The following is a 16,719-nucleotide window of genomic DNA, read 5'->3' on the forward strand; positions in this document are numbered from 1 at the left end:
TTATGTAATGTTCTACACAACATACATATGGACTTCAGCACACAAGGCAAATTAGACTAGAAGAGTCAGTTGGTATATGTTTGATGACACTTGCACAAGGATCTTGTAATAGATTGGTTCAAGAAAGATTTCAGCATTCTGGTGAGACTATACATAGACATTTGCATAAAGTTATAAAAGCGCTTAACCTAATGGCAATGGATCTCATCAAACCTTCTGACCCTACATTCAGTGAAGTTCCAAAAAAAATACGGCATCGTCAATTGTATTGGCCACATTTTAAGGTACTTATTTTATTTGTTCATTAGTATTATTCAATTTATGCTTACCATTTGTTAAAGTAATTTAGTAAGTATATAAATTTAACGAAATTTGTATTTTAGGATTGCGTTGGTGCCATTGATGGAACACATGTCTCAGCTGTTGTTAGAGAGGATAAGAAAATTCCATACATTGGAAGAAAGGGAACAATAACTCAAAATGTTATGGCGGCATGCGATTTTGATTTACTTTTCACATTTATTATGGCAGGTTGGGAAGGTGCAGCACATGATACACGTATTTTTTTAGATACTATTCGTAGGCCATCAGCAAATTTTCCAAAACCACCACCAGGTATAGTATTTTTCTTTTCTTATTAATTATGAATGCATATTTTCTTATTTATTATGGATGCATATCTTATAGACGATTACTATTATCATATGTAGGAAAATATTATTTGGTTGATGCTGGATACCCCTTAATGAAAGGATACTTGACACCTTACAAAGGGGAGAAATATCACCTTCCAGATTTTCGACGAGCTGGTCGAGGAAATGGGATAGAAGAGAGGTTTAATTATGTTCACTCATCACTTAGAAGTGCAATTGAGCGAACTTTTGGTGTGTGGAAGAATAGATGGCGAATTTTAAGGCAAATGCCGTCTTATGATATTAAAGACCAAATGCTCATTGTAGTTGCTACCGCAGTCCTTCATAATTTTATTAGAATACATGATAGGAAGGATAAGGGATTTAAGTGGGATAAAAGTAACTCCGATAATCTAGAGAGCAATGATGATGAAATAGAGAGTAACAGTCAAGAAAACATTGGTAATATACATGATGAGGAGATGAAAGTGGTTCGTGACCACATAGCTCGGTCCATTTGTGGGCTGTAAACAATACTTTCTTATTTATGTTTTAGGGTAATTTTTATTGTACTTTAAGTTTTTATTGTACTTATCAATTACTAGTTTGAATTATTGGTGAATTATGTAAAAGTTTAATTTGATAGACGGTATTGGTTTACTTTGATGGTTTACATGATGATGAAACACCCCGGCAACACCCCGGCTGCTTTGCTAATCAAAGCTTGTGTCATAATTGTGCTTCCAACCATACCTCTATTGGCTCCTTCATGTTGGTTATTTGATTGTTATAAACAAATGTCTATATTGATAATTTGTTTATGAAATCGCACTTTTATATTAATATTATCCAAACACTCAATTGACAGAAAAAACACTTTTTAATCAATATTACCAAACGCTAAGTGTGATTTTAAAAATTGCGTTTTCGAAATTGCACTTATTGAAATCGCTACTTTTTTAAATCGCACTTATTGAAATCGCAATCCCAAACGCGCCCTTAATATATATTGACCATTATTATTTGTTACTTAATTTATATATATATATACACGCGCGCATACGAGCCGAGCCTTAATAAACGAGTCGATTCATGAGTTTTAATCAAGTCGAGTTTATATGAATTTGCATCGTTAAATAATCGAGCTTAATTTCGTGTTCACGAGTAACTTATTTAATAATCGATTCGAGCACGAGTCGAGTTTATTCGAATCGATTTCAAATAAGCTCATAAGTATAACTCATTTAAACCCTACTCACAATGTGAATAAACCCTCGCAAAACCCCAACCCCCTCTCTCTCTCTCTCTCAACCTCTCTCTTGCTGATCTGACTCCATGGCATCCCTGAAGCTACTTCTCTCCCAAGCTCGCAGCCATTGCCTCCCCAAACCCCCATTTCCACCGTTCCTCCATCGGTTCCTCTCCTCCTCACCGAATCCTAACCCTAACCCTAACCCTGACTCGGATGAGCCAACAAGACCCTCCCAATCCGTACCCATCCAAACCGTATCCTATGCTATGAAACCCAAAGAGCCCTCCACCCCAGACCAACATCAAGACCCTCCTCAATCGCCACCGCCACCTCCTCGCCGCGAACCCGGCAGCACGCAGCAAGAAACGCGGCCGGTTTGGACCCGCGAGGACATCCGGTACGTCAAGGACGTGGCCGCGATATCCCCGGTGTCTTACCCCTCTCGTGTGGCTCCGCTTCCGGAGGATAGGGCGTCCGGAGAAGGTGAAGAGGCGAAGGAGGCAAAAGAAGAGAACGAAGAGATGGAGAGGGAGAGGAAGAGAATCGAGGCTGATGCTCGGATGAGGAGGGTGTTTAGGGTTTCGGAGGAACAGAACGTGGCGGTCCCTTTTCCGATGCTGATCAAGAAGAAAGAAAGGATGGAGAAGCCGGCTCCGCTTGATCTGATGGAGGCCATTCGCCTAGTCAAGGTCAGTGTAGAACCTCAAGCTTCTAAATTGTTTGTTTTGTTTTGTTTCTGAGAAAATGTGGAAGGACATTTAAGGAACCAGAAGTCTTTTGAGAGAAATTAGGAAAGCTTAAGATTGTAGTCAAGGTCATTGCTAAAATCTTTGTGATATTTCTAGTCATTTTTCAGGCTAATGCCAAGAGGAATTTCGACGAAACTGTTGAAGCACATGTAAGACTGGGTATTAAGAAAGAGCGAACGGATCAGGTACATACTCTAGGTCATCTTAGTAAAACTGCTCGCTTATTTCAAGCTTTATCTTATCTGTGTGGAGTTTGAAAGGCTGAATTGGAACTTTTTGTTGTTGATGGTTGGTTTTGTATTTGGTTTTAAGTCGCTTTAATAATAATGGCTAGATATTGATTTGATTCCATGTTTTGGCCATTAGATATTATTGAGTGGTCTAAAACTATGCCTCTGGACAATTGTTAATTTTGAAGTGGCTCATATTATATCAACCTATTTTCTATAGTGGGCATATACAGGGCATGGTGGGCTTTTTTAAGAGGTTGTAGTTTTTATCAATATTTTTGGATTCTGTGATCTTTTATTTTTTTATTTTTTATTTTTTTCCTTATCTTATCAAAAAATAATGTCAAATAGGATCCTGAAAGCAAACCTGAAAGACACATCACTGTTTATCTTCTTGATTTTTGGTGCTTACATTTTTCTTCGCATTACTGTGTTCACTTTTCAATATATTCGTCAAAGATTCAACTTACCAGTATCTCAATTGAAGTGCAGATAGTACATGGTAGCCTGGTTCTGCCTCATGGTGTGGCAAAGGTATCATGTAAACTTGTGCTAAATGAACACGGTTGCTATATTATATGCTGTATTGTATTCTGTTTTTTCAATAACCATTTTCATTTTTCAGGTTGTCAGGGTGGCTTTCTTTGCTGAAGGGGCAGATGCAGATGAAGCTAGAGCTGCAGGTGCTGATATTGTTGGTGGTGTTGAACTTATTGAAGAAATTGCAAGTAATGAACTACTCTTGTTGCTGCTATGTGAATAAGTTTCACATTACTGTAATGCAAAAGTTTACATCATCACTTGTTTTAGTTGTTTTTGGCTTTACTTTCAAACTCGTTAATTATGTTGCTTTCATTCTCCAAGCTGACATTCCTTTTATGCTTATTGCTCTCTCTCTCTCTCTCTCTCTCTCTCCTGCTCTAGTTATTATGCTTGCATAACTATGCACTTTTTCCCCCTTATTAAAGGATAACTATCCACCTGAAGTGCCACATGTGCTGGATTAATACTATTACACTTGACCCCCTTGTTTGGTATTTCAGTATTGTGTTTACAACCTATATGTTTTAATCTGCTATCAATTTCTGATTTTGATTCATAATCTGACCTTGTAATTTGCAGGCAGTCATAAGTTTAATGTCGACAAGTGTTTTGCAACTCCTAAATTGGTGCTGCGTCTAAATAAGGTTGTGAAAAATTGCTTGGTTTTGTAACTTGTTATTTTATTTGATAAATGGATCTTTTATTTGAAAGGGTTCTTTTACGGTTTCACAGATAGCAAGCTTTCTTAAAGAACGTCATCTATTGCCAGACCGTAAAGTAAGTTTATTATTTTTGGTTTTCTCAGTCAATGCACAGATCTGTAAATGACTTGTGCTGAATATTTCTTTATTTGTGCTAATATGTTATATAGTGTTACTTATAAAAAAAAATGTTATATAGAGTGGTACTGTTACTAGTGATGTTTCTGGGGCAATAAAAGCAGCAAGACTAGGTCGCATTCACTTCAAAATGGACAAAACATCAATCGTGCATGTGGGACTCGGAAAGGTGCCATATTTTCTTGATCCATAGCATAAGGTTTTATTTCAATATGATGCTAGTTTAAGGGACTTTATTCTTCTCATCTGGTTACAATGTTGCCTACAGGCAAGTTTTACAGAGGAGTCTCTACGTGAAAATATTGGTGCATTTATGAATGCTCTTTTGCTTGCAAAACCTCCAAACTTAAAGAAGGGTAAGTGTCTTATGTTCTGTTGAATATTCCGGTTAATTTGTTTCTTATGGGCTAAAAGTCAATTGAGGTGGCACTAATTGCACATGGTAGCTTATTCTCTCACCAGATGGACCATCTGGCTAACATTCTCAAGCTATTCAGGCTCATGTCTAATTGCATTGATTTGCTTGCTAAATAAATGAGGGAAAATTGATTCTCATGTCTAGGTCAAGTAACAATCAAACCAAAGCCCAAGCATGTCTAGGCTTGCTCATGTGCTCCCTAGTCCACTCAAAATGGCAATTATGTAATCCTATAGAAATTCAATGAAAATTTAATCCGATGGTATGAACCTAGGATACAAATTCACATAGCAAGAGCGAGTGAGCCATTTAAAATTACTATAGGGTTGAAAGCATGATGGGAACACCATATGTTGGTATTCCAAATTTATGTATAGATGTTATATTGCATAATTTTTGCATTAGATGAGAATAAATTTATCTAAGGTCATTCCTTATCGAAAAAGAGATGGAGTAGCTAGTGTAATAGACCTTGTCTATTTATATTTGTCCCTAAAGCTTCAACAAATCAGTTTGAGTTTGAGCCTTTGCACTTGCATTCCTTTTTTGATAAGTAAATCAATCTCATTAAAAAGCTCAAAGAGGCGCAACCCAAGTACACATGAAGCATACAAGAGAGTCCTCCCAATTAGGGAGAAAAAAAGAAGAAAACAAGTCTAGAAATTCCATATACTTGGGAAAGTGAGGACTATTGTACACCGTCATCCAAGCAAAAATAGATTTCAACGTAACAACTTCTAACTCTAACACCAATCACTCACAATCTTCAAAACTCCTCGAGTTCCACTCTCTCCAAGTGCACCACATTAAGCACAGACGAGCCATCCTCCAAGCTTCTAACATGCAATGCTTTTAAACTGACCTCTCCAAATAGCCAACAACTCTGCCATCCTTCTAGGCATGACCCACACTGCACTTGCATTCTTGTCTCTTATATGTAAAAGTTTGGTGAAAATAGGACTTTTAGTTAATTTGCGGTTTGACCACAAATTTGACTAAGTTTATTGCCCCAAGTGGGGCAACTTACGGACTGCATTGCAGTTTTCTGCCAAGGGTGGCAAAATATGTTCCTAGGAATGAACAATTTAGGGGTTGCAAATAAATTGGATATTCGTTACTGAATCAAACAAGTTTTCAATAGTTCATTCCTCTGCAGTTGACATCACCTTGTGTCAAGTTTAACCCGGCATTCTGCATGCTATTGCCCTTCATTAGTCTTTGAATGTTATATCAATGGTGATCGAACATTAGACACTCCGGGGATGTAGCGAGATGGAGAAGAGATTTATTGTGGAGGCGAAGTCTTTTGCTTTTGTGGTTTTGGATGGGGCGTCGGTGTTGAGGTTGGTGGAGAAGAGAAAAAGCTTTTTGGGCGAGGTTGTCCTGAGTACTAGTGCCTAGAATGGTTAGCGTCGACGTTGGAGATGTTGTTGGGTATACCGGAAGAACAAGATTTTATCAAGTCATTCCGAGAAGGCTCGAAAGTTTTGATTGCTCAGAGGGGTGGGAACAGAGCTGGGCACTTCTTGGAGGCGACAGCCTTTGGGTTGGGCGGTCAAAAAGGGTTTATCTTCATCCCTGAGGGTCGTGGAGGGAGGGGATGGCAGAAATTCTCCAGAGAGTTGAGTAAGGCTGTCGATTTCCTCTCTGCTACGGTGGGTACTGGGCTAGGTTCCTCGTCTTCGTTGACCAAGAAGGATGTGAAAGTTTTAGGGCCGAGATTGGGTTTGGCTTCAAAGTGGACGGGACCATCTTTTGCGGAGGTGTTGTGCTCGGTTCCGTCCACTATTGTGAAAAAGTTGCCCTTTTGGGGGATCATCGTTCCGGGTTGAGGGCATCGTCAGAGGAGCCAGATACTCTTGATCCCCTCTTGGCGATGAGTCATGCTGAGCAAGTCCTGAGCTCGGCGGTGGGTTGCTTCGCTTTGGAGTCTCGCCCTTCTGACCCGTTGGTTAAAGACCGGTCGCTTGGATCGTTGGGTAAGAAGCCTTCTCCAAGTTCAAATTCGAATTTCAAATTTTCGATGTTGCGCACGTGGAGCAAGTTGGTCAACGGTTTGAAAGTGGTCTTGGGTCAGGCTATTAAGAATTTTTTGGGCTTGTTTGTCGGGTTTGGCCTGGGTCGAAAGCGTTCTGGTTTTCGCTTGGCCCGACTCTTGCCAAAACCTAAAACCCGTTCGTCGAGAATCTTGTTGGAGTTGACGCCAGTCTTTTTTTGGTTCTCTGGTTCGGCCTCCTCCTGGGGGTTCGTGGTTCCTTTGTCGGGGGAGGGTCTAGCAGCTCCAGGGGGGTCTCCTTTTCCAGCGCCGTCTCTTGCTCTTCTTCGGCCGGAGCCCTTGTTGCCGGCAGTTCTAGGGGCTTCTTTGGTTCGGATGTCTTCTTTTGGGTTCTCTTTGGTTCGTCCTCCTCCTGGGGGTTTGGAGGCTCCTTCACTGGGGGAGGGTTTTGCAGCCCCAGGGGTGTCTCCTGCTCTTCTAGCGCCATCGCCGGCTGTTCCAGGGGCCTTTTCGGTTTGGTTTTCCTTTTCAAAGGGAGGGTCTAGCTATTTGAAGGTAGTTCCTAGCCGGGTTACTGCCTCTAAGCCTTTCGGGTTTCCCCCCTCGCTGGCTCAGGTGTCCCTTCCTCCAGTGGTCCCGGTTGATTCTCTGCTGGCTCAGGTGTCCCCTCCTCTGCTATGCAATCCTGACGGTGCTTCTTTGGCGGTCTCTCAACTCACGACCCCTCCTTCCTCTGGAGCGACTGATTTGGGAGAGAAGTTGCGCTCTTCTTTCCTCGTGGTCTCAAAGCCATTTCAAAGTTATATCAAGAAGGCGAGGGTACTCAGGGAAGGGGTTTCATTGAAGTGGAATGATGTGCTTCTATCAGATTTCCTGAAAGCCTCAAAGATGGTTGCTGACTTAGCTGTTTATAAGGTTTCAGTTGCAAAGCCTCTAGCGGAGGTTGCAAATCCTCCAGTGAAGACAGGCATTCTCAGAAAGGGGTTTCTCAACCCTCGCCCAGTTATGCTAGCCACTCCTGCTTCGCCTCGGAAGGTCTTCGATGTGGGGATGGTCGAGCCTTCCTCCCCTCCTAGAGGTTGCTCCATGTCTTCACCCGTTGAGGGTAATGGATTCTCCCAATCTCGGAATTGGCCGATCGGTTTTGATCATAACGGAGAGATTGTGGTTTGGGAGGAGGACATTGATCTTTGGGATGTTTCGCCTTTAGATTGGGTGTCGGAGGGTGCTTTTGGGGACGAGGCGTTGGCCATTTGGGATGCCATGGAAGAAGAATTTCAGCGTGACAAGATATCGCGCCAAAAGTCCAAAGGCAAGAGGGAGCTTTTGAATCTTCATTGCTCTATCAACTATGGCGACGCTAAACCTTCCACTAGGTGTAGGAAATGAAAAGACCTTATGTTGTAGAGTTGTGTGCCTTTGTGTCCTTGGGTGGGTTTGTTGGTTGTTCCTCGGGCTTTCGGTTTTTGCTTGGGTTCTTTTGAGGGTGTTTCTCTTGGGTTTTTCTTGCGTTCTTGGGTTTTTTTTCTTTGGGTTTAGGGGGTCCTGTTGGGGGTTTTTGGGGTTGGTTTGGGTGCTTTTTAGGGGCATTTATTGTATTACGGGGGTTACTAATGGGGGTTTCTATTGTATTGTGGAGGTTACTATTATGCTTGTTAGGGGGTTTCTTGTGGGTTTTCTTGGGTTTTTTATGTGGGCTAGCTGGGTTGTTTTTGTGTATACTTCCTGTGTACTTAGGGGCGCCTTATGCTTTTTTTAATGAAATTCTCGTACTTATAAAAAAAAATGTTATATCAATGGAACCATTTGGATCCATGAGCAAGCAAGAGTGTACCTCTATCATTTTGAGAGCTGATACAAGCTGGCTTTTGAGGTTGTTAGAAGCTCTCTCCCAACTCGAATGAAGCTGTTTAGGCTTTCCTCCAGATTGAGCCAAACTGTGAGAGCCTAGCATTTAGCGTGGCAGCTCATGTACAGCCCTATAAGGGATGTGTAAGCACATCGATTCAGTATTTCAACCTGCTGAGATGACCCTAGACAAATCTAATGTTGTTAGAAGTTCTATGCAATACTTATCAAAAAAACAAAAAGAAGTTCTATGCAGTCAGCTGCATGACTTGTGCATTGTTAAATCACATTGCAAGACATACTGAAAATTTATGGTACTTCTCATAGTATGACAAATTTCCATTTGCTATAGAGAATTTAGTTTTTTGTTGGCCAGCATTGCTTTGTTTTAAAGATATAATAATGCTTCTGGCAGTATTTGCTTATAGCAACAGTTAGTAGAAAAGTTTTACACTTTCCAAGGTTATTAGGAAAAGAGTTATTAGAAAAGTTAATAGTACCGCTTTCCAAGGTTATAGAGAAGGGCTATTGAAGTGTTGGACCAAAAAAATAAAGAAGAATTTAGTTTCTAGTAACAGAAGGTCATGTGGTTGTTTGGAGATCTTTTCTTTTTTAAGTGGAGAGTGAATTTGGTGCATTTTCAACGTTTTCATATTCCCTAGTGAGAGATTGGGTGAAGCTCTCGTTTATGCTGAGCTATGGAGTTTTTTGATTTCATTTTTGAGCAAGGCTTGATGGACCTTCGTCTTGTGGGCGGGACTTTTACTTGGTTGAATAATTGGGATGCTCCCTCCTGGTCCAGAATTGATAGATTCTTGGTCTCTCAGGAATGAGAAGCCCAGTTTCCTGGCATGTTACAAAGGAGGCTTCATAGACTCTGTTCGGATCACTTCCTGATCCTCCTCGACTGTGGTGACTTTCATGGGGGTGGTAGGCCCTTCAAATTTGAAAATATGTGGCTAAATTTTGAGGGCTTTGTGGACATGGTGAAACAGTGGTGGGACTTTTATATTTTTAAGGCCTTCCTAGCTCTATTTTAGGTAGCAAGCTCAAGGCATTGAAAGTTGATCTAAAGAAATGAAATGAGGAGATTTTCGGCAATGTAGAAAGGAAGAAGAAGCTCCTGCTAGAAGAGCTACATGTTCTTGATATCCTTGAAGAAGAAAGGGCCTTAGGCGTTGAGGGGAAAATGAAGAAAGTAGAAATTGTGAGCGAGTTAGAGATATCTACTCTCATGGAGGAGGTGAGTTGGAGGCAAAAATCTAGGGTCTTGTGGCTTAGGGAGGGTGACAAATGCATGAAGTTTTTTCACGTAATGGCTAACTCCAACAGAAGAAGGAACACCATTAGCTCTTTGTTGATTGATGGCCCAATCTCTAGCTACTCTTCGGAGATCAGCAAGCACATTGTCTAGGCGCAGAGCTTTGATGGGTACTCTATGGCATTCTTTCAAGCTTGTTGGGTTGTACTGAAAGAGGACATCATGAAGGTAATTTATGAGTTTCATGCTAGTGGTAAGTTTGAGAGAAGTCTTAATGCTACGTTCCTCACTCTTATTCTGATGATCCCAGGGGCTATTGACTCCAAGGATTTTCACCTGATCAGTCTGGTGGGTAGCATTTATAAGATTATTGCTAAGATTCTATTGAACAGGCTTAAGACGGTGTTGGAGGAGATCATCTCTTAGTCACAAAATGCATTCATCCGAGGTAGGCAAATTCTAGACCCTACTCTTATTACCCCTGAATGCCTTGATAGCAAATTGAGATTTGGAGTTCTGGGGGTTATTTGTAAAATGGACTTAGAAAAAGCTTATGATCACCTTAATTGGGATTTTCTATTTTACATGCCGAAAAGATGCGAGGCTTCTCTCAGCATTCTCACGGTGGATACTCTTAGAAAGAGGGGCTTCTCTTTAGCTAATTGGTGTTGTCTGTTTAAAAAGAATGGGGAAACGGCTAATCACTTTCTCATCCCCTGTGAGTATACTTCAGCTCTCTGACAATTGATCCTTAATCTTTTTAGAGTCTCGTGGGTTATGCCTAACAACATCCAAGAACTTCTTTATTGCTAGAAAATGCAAGGGAGGGGACATCCCAAAGATGCTATGTGGAAAGTTATTCTTGCCCTCTTAATGTGGAGCATTTGGAGAGAAAAGAATTGTCTTATTTTCGAGGATAGTGAGATCTCTCTTGGGTTTGGTTCTTGTTAATGTTCCTAACTTTGTCTCTACAAATTTGGTTGATTAGATTAGCATTTTACATTGTAGTAGCTTATAGGGTTGAGTCCATATTGTATAGCGTGTACGTGGGTCTACCCCCCCTTCCCCCTTTTTCCTCAATAAGATCTGAATTATTCATCCTCTGTGCTTTTAATGAATTGAATTACAATTACTTATATATAAAAAAAAAATTATTCATAAAAAAAGGGGAAACTTCACAAAAGGGTATCAAACTAACACGCTTTTTCAATTAAGAGTACTAATGTTACAAAACGTTCAATTGAGAGTATGAATTTATCAAAACTGTTCAATGTAGGGTATTCCGTCACCCTCCGTTCTAAATCGATGACGGAACCCAAAACACGTGCGTTTCACATGATTTACTTAAGCATTTCTTCCCTTTATGGGCCTCAGAGCTCTCAAAAAAATTAACTAAAAACAAAAACGATGACACCTTCAAAACGCCCCGTTTGAATAAAAAATCACACTCTTCGTCGTTGTCGTCTTCTTCCCGCATTTTCTCTCTCCTGCTCTGTTTATGTACCTGACTCACAACGAAACCAAACCACAGCATATAGGAAAACTATCCTATTTCTTGATGCCAAACTCAAACTGCTCCATTAGACACAACCAACAACATGATCCATGGTCGTTCTTTCTTTCTTGAAGCTTCTCTGTTTTCTGCCTTCAACAGACAAAAGTCTAACTTCTCTTCAGTTATCCTTCTCTTCTTCTCATCAACTGTCACTCTTTCTCTTCTGTTCTCTGTTTATGTCACCGAATCTACTGTCATCCCTCCTTCTAACATATGCAAACTTTCTCCATTCCTTTAACCCAATGCTGTCTCTCCTTTTTGCAACTGTCAACCCTTTTCTCACCCAGTCTTCCTTCAAACACCAAGTCTGATACTTACCATCTCCTTTCTCTTCACCAAAAAAAAAAAAAAAAACAAAAAAAAACAAAACTTTACTTTGGCAGCAGCCCATGTCATTTTTCCTTCTCTGTCTTCTTTCTTCTCTTCTTTCTTCTCTCCATGCTCTTATTTTCTCATTGGCAGCAACCCACGTCATTTTTCCTGGATCTTCCGTCAAGCCATAGAACCAATGAGCTTTCATCAGCTCTTCCTCAAAGTCTCCTCATTATCAGTCTCTCAGTCTCGTCTCTGTCTCGGCTTTCAACAGACAAAAATCTGTGTTTTCTCTTTATTTTTCTAATAAATGACAGGAGGCGGCTGGGGGAGATGGCCGGAGGGACGGCGATGGAGTGCGCTGCGATATGCTGGTGCTGTTCGTGCAGCGTCATGAACCTCCTCGTCCTGGCTGTCTACAAGGTCCCGGCGGGCCTTTGCAAAAAGGCCTGGAAATAGAGAAAACGTCATCGTTTGATCAAGAAGAAGAATCAGAAGCATATGACGACGGGCCTGTTGCCGTACAGGCCCGGGAGTGCCGTTGTTGGGCCCACGTGCACGGAGTTGGAGGCAGAGATGAAGAGGTCGAGTGTTGGTGAAGACGAGGATGAGGACAGGGGTGATGGGGGAACAGACGCTGTCGATTTGGAGAAGGAAATGTGGGTCCGGTTTTTTGCGGGTGGGTATTGGAGGAGTTCGTCTTAAAGAGAGATGTGATGAAGGTATGAATTTTTTTTTGTACATGAAAGAGAGTGAAAGACTTTTTGTGTGAATGAAGAAGAGATACAACAATGGATGCCGTGGTTTAAGATCTTGTTTTCATGAACTTCATACTGAGAGGCAGTGACAGAGTCCACAACGATAAGCTTTCTGTGATGATCTGAGCATTAGTGGCATTGGATTCTACATCATGATTTGTGGTGATTGCATAGGTGTCTTTGGCTGAGGGTGCATGATATGCAGCATATATGTCACGTTGAGAGGCTGCAAGATCTTTGGGAATTGCGTTGGTGATACGTGTGGTAGCTAGGCTAGAATCACTAACCTATTTTGTTTTTAAAAAAAAACAAAGACCATATTTGTTGAGATACCCAGCCATTGCAATGAGGGTAGCAAACCACGTAAGGGAATCCCAGGCAACTGATTTAGCTAAGCACTCCTTCCATTGCACAGTCCACAAGCTGCTGCTCTGAGAGAGAGATTCCCTTCCCAAATGCCTGAGTGTAGGCTGCCTCAACAGCTCCAGTGGTGCTGAATGTCTAGCAAGATCCACAGTGGCCTTGATCTTTAACTGAGCTGACTATGCGAGAAAACGCGGGAAGACGACGATGACAACGTAGAGTGTGATTTTTTATTCAAATGGGGCGTTTTGAAGGTGGCATGGTTTTTTTTTTAGTTAATTTTTTTGAGAGCTCTGTGGGGCATAAAGGGAAGAAATGCTTAAGTAAATCACGTGAAATGCATGTGTTTTGGGTTCCGTCATCGATTTAGAACGGAGGGTGACGGAATACCCTACATTGAACAGTTTTGATAAATTCATACACTCAATTGAACGTTTTGCAACATTAGTACCCTTAATTGAAAAAACGCATTAGTTTGATACCTTTTTGTAAAGTTTTCCCTAAAAAAAAAGATGCGGGTTTGGGGGGAATTAGTGCTCTTGGATAGCTCATTGTATTTTCTTAGTGAGGTTTTCAGTTTTGGTAAACGGCTCCTCCACATGCTTCTTTAGCAATTCTCATGGCTTGAGGCAAGGGGACCCTTTGTCTCCTTTGCTGTTTGTTATTGTGATAGAGGCATTGGGTATCATGATTTCAGTTGTTGTGAGTGAAGGTTTGTTGTTTGGCTTCTTTGTGGGGACAAGGGTTGATATCTCTCATCTTTTGTTTGCTTGTGACACCTTGATTTTCTGTGACGCCGACCCAAATCAGCTTTGTAATTTATGGGGCTTGTTCTTATTATTTGAAGCTGTGTTGGGTTTGAAGAAGAACTTAGTCAAATCAGAATTGGTTCTGGTGGGATATGTTGATAATGTGGCTGAGTTGACTTGGATTTTTGTTGTGGGGTTGGATCCCTGCCTTTTAAGTATCTCGATCTTCCTATAAGGCCAAACATATATGGGACGGTGTTGTCGAAAAGACAAAAATGCATTTGGCTAGTTGGAAAAGGTTGTATTTGTCTAAGGGATTATCTATATCAAGAACACCTTATTCAACTTGCCTACGTGTCTCATATCCCTTTTTCCTCTCATTTCGAGTGTTGCAAACCGTATTGAGAAGTTTCAACGTGATTTCTTATGGAGTGGTCTAGGTGAAGAGTTCAAATATCATTTGGTGAGTTGGCTGAAGGTGTGTACGCTGATATCTGAGGGAGGGTTGGGGATTGGGAACCTTTTGAGGTTTAATCATGCTGTCTTAGGTAAATGGCTTTGGCAATATGGCCCTGAGAGAGTGGTGGTGGACTCCAAATATGGAAGTTCATGGGGAGGGTGGTGTTCTAGTGAGCCTATTGGGGCATATGGGGTGGGTTTATTGAAGAATATTCGGAGGGGTTGGGGAAAGTTATGTAGTCACACCAAATTTGAAGTAGGTGATGGCTCCAAAGTTAGATTCTAGCATGATCTTTGGTGTGAGGATATGGCCGTTACGGATGCCTTTCTAGTTTTATTTGGCTTTGCTTGCGCAAAGGATGCTCTGGTTGAGGCTCACATAGATTTTCAGGAGGTTGCATTTAGTGGAATGTGAGCTTTGCTAGAGTGGTTCAGAATTCGACAAGTTGTATTTAGCAAGAATGAGGCGGGAAGAGGAAGACAAGTTGTGGTAGGCCCCTTCCAAGAACCAGTTATTTGGTGTTAAATCCTTCTACATCTTGGGTTGTCATGATGGTGTCTATTTCCCTTGGAAGAATGTTTGGAAGACTAAGGCTTTGTTAAGGGTGGCCTTCTTTGTGGGTTGGCGACCTCAAAGAAGATTCTTACCATGGACAATCTTCGGAAGCGGCACGTAATTGTCATTGATTGGTGTGGTATGTGCAAAAGCAATGGAGAGTTTGTGGACCACCTTCTTCATTGTGAGGTAGCTTGTGCCATGGAATGTCTTTTTCAAATGATTTGGGTTGTCTTGGGTTATACCTAGATTTGTAGTCGATTTGTTTGCTTGTTGGTGGACTGCCAACAGCACTCGAAGTACTGCTGTTTGGAATATGGTGCTTTTGTGCCTTTTGTGGTGTCTATGAATGGAAAAGAATGATAGGTGTTTTGAGGATCACGAGAGGACTTTGGAGGACCATAAATCTTTATTTTTTAACACTTTGTATCTTTAGATAGCCGCTTTTGTTTCTCTTATAGTGATTAGTTATCATGATTTTCTTGTTCGTTTTGCCCCTATTACCTACGTGGCTTCTCTTGTATACTTCCTCTGTATATGGAGACGCCTTACTCTTTTAATAATATCTCAATTAAAAAAAAAAAAAAATTGGTGCAGATTATGGGTCAGATGGCCTGAATTTTGTATATCATGTCCTTACTCCTTAAAAAATATTGACCCTCTTTTTTTGACAGCTTCCAAGTATGCTGGATATGTGAACTCATTCCATATATGCAGCACGGTAAGCTCATAATCCTGTTCTTGGTTAATTTGGTGTTGATAATGGGCTTTTCTTTTCATGACGCTTATATTGAAACTTCATATGCTCCAGTTCCAGAAAGGTTAAGTATTTTTTTTTTTTGGGTGGGTGGGGGTGGAATTTCAATTCATAAAGCAATGAAAAAAAAGGTTTTGAAACACAATTTTAGCAATATGAGAAAATGTTGAATATTTTCTTTCTTCAATTTTCCCTAAGGGGCGTTTTCCCCTCTCCATTACTCTCCTAATTCAAAAAGAGAGGTTTCTAGTTGGGCATATAAACACATACACACGTATTTGTATATGTGTTTTCATCATGTATTGTATTTATAGGAGAATGTATCATGATAATTGGTGTAATTAACTATTATCTCAAATAAAGTTATCATTTTTCCTGTTTTTATTTTAATGCTTGTGTCAACTGGTAATTTAAGTTTAAATTCTTGTTGTAGGTTTTATATAATACCGCCAAGTTTTTCTTTTGAACTGGTTATTTTATTATACTCTATAAAATTATGTGTGAACAGTTACTTGGGGGGAAGTTGGTAGAAAGTGGGAGTTGTAGATGTTTTGACCTTTAAACTAGAGAGTTGGCTTACTTATTAAATAATAATAATAATATTGAAGTAGGGGATTAGCTTAATACTGTAGTACAAGATAACTGCTGCTTAGATGCATGTAGTATCTGATTTTTTAATAGCTACCATCATGCAGACTCCTTTTAACATTTTTGTTTTTTTACATGGTTTCTGAAGTAATCCTCCATTGGTTACATGTAGATGGGTTCAGGATTCCCCATTTCAATGCAGTCATTATCCAAAGCTGCAGATCACTACAATAAAGTCCACCTTAAGTGATGCGGTGACAGTTACATCTAGATTGACGTTTTTCCCTTTTACGAAGTGAGGCGCAAGATTAATAGTTGAATTCTGGCTAGGATTCAAAGAGCAAGATCGTGATATGAAATTCTATTAGAATAGTTCAATTCTGGATTGGATTATCAATTTAGTTTTACCTTTGCTAAAATACGCTGGTTATTGAGCACTTTAGCCATGGTATTGGGCAGTATCATTTGAATTTTACTATTTTGTTATTTTAACTTATATTATCATCATCATTAGTACTCTTGATGAACTCAACAAAAGACTCATTATCTTTATACAACAAACTTTCATGATTTTTCATGTCATGCTTTTCAACAAGAAATGCTTTAGTCTTTTGATTATCTAATACTATATCGTTAAGTTTTTCTCTAGATAATAAACAACTTTATTAAGTGGTTGACATGCTTTATTAACCCCCTTTGGTTGGGGGGCATGACAAACGTTGATGCAAAATTTGATTGGGGTGTGGTTAAGAACTCATCTTCAATTTTATTTTGAAGTCTAGTTTTGACAAATATTCATTGTTGAAAATGTTTGTTCCATAATTGTGGTAAAAACAGGAAGAGTAATAACAAGT

At 40.2% G+C, this 16,719-nt stretch overlaps 1 protein-coding gene across 1 annotated transcript; it reads left to right on the forward strand.

Annotated features, from left to right (window-relative positions):
- The first annotated feature begins 1,888 nt into the window (after positions 1-1,888).
- On the forward strand, positions 1,889-16,442 carry LOC133861266 (uncharacterized). Its single transcript, XM_062297011.1, has 10 exons — positions 1,889-2,573; positions 2,741-2,818; positions 3,356-3,397; positions 3,489-3,591; positions 3,986-4,050; positions 4,139-4,183; positions 4,307-4,414; positions 4,514-4,601; positions 15,195-15,241; positions 16,038-16,442. The coding sequence occupies exons 1-10, from the start codon at positions 1,968-1,970 to the stop codon at positions 16,113-16,115; spliced, it is 1,260 nt and encodes a 419-aa protein (XP_062152995.1). The 5' UTR covers positions 1,889-1,967; the 3' UTR covers positions 16,116-16,442.
- The last annotated feature ends 277 nt before the right edge of the window (positions 16,443-16,719 follow it).

This window comes from Alnus glutinosa, chromosome 2 (genome assembly GCF_958979055.1).
Source record: "Alnus glutinosa chromosome 2, dhAlnGlut1.1, whole genome shotgun sequence".
Taxonomy (NCBI): Eukaryota; Viridiplantae; Streptophyta; class Magnoliopsida; order Fagales; family Betulaceae; genus Alnus; species Alnus glutinosa.

Excerpts from the sequence above, each read along its gene's own strand:
- LOC133861266 (XM_062297011.1), top strand. The coding sequence starts at position 1,968 with ATGGCATCCCTGAAGCTACTTCTCTCCCAAGCTCGCAGCCATTGCCTC. Across the intron at positions 2,574-2,740 it reads AGGCCATTCGCCTAGTCAAG|GCTAATGCCAAGAGGAATTT; the intron begins GTCAGTGTAGAA and ends GTCATTTTTCAG. Across the intron at positions 15,242-16,037 it reads CATTCCATATATGCAGCACG|ATGGGTTCAGGATTCCCCAT; the intron begins GTAAGCTCATAA and ends GGTTACATGTAG.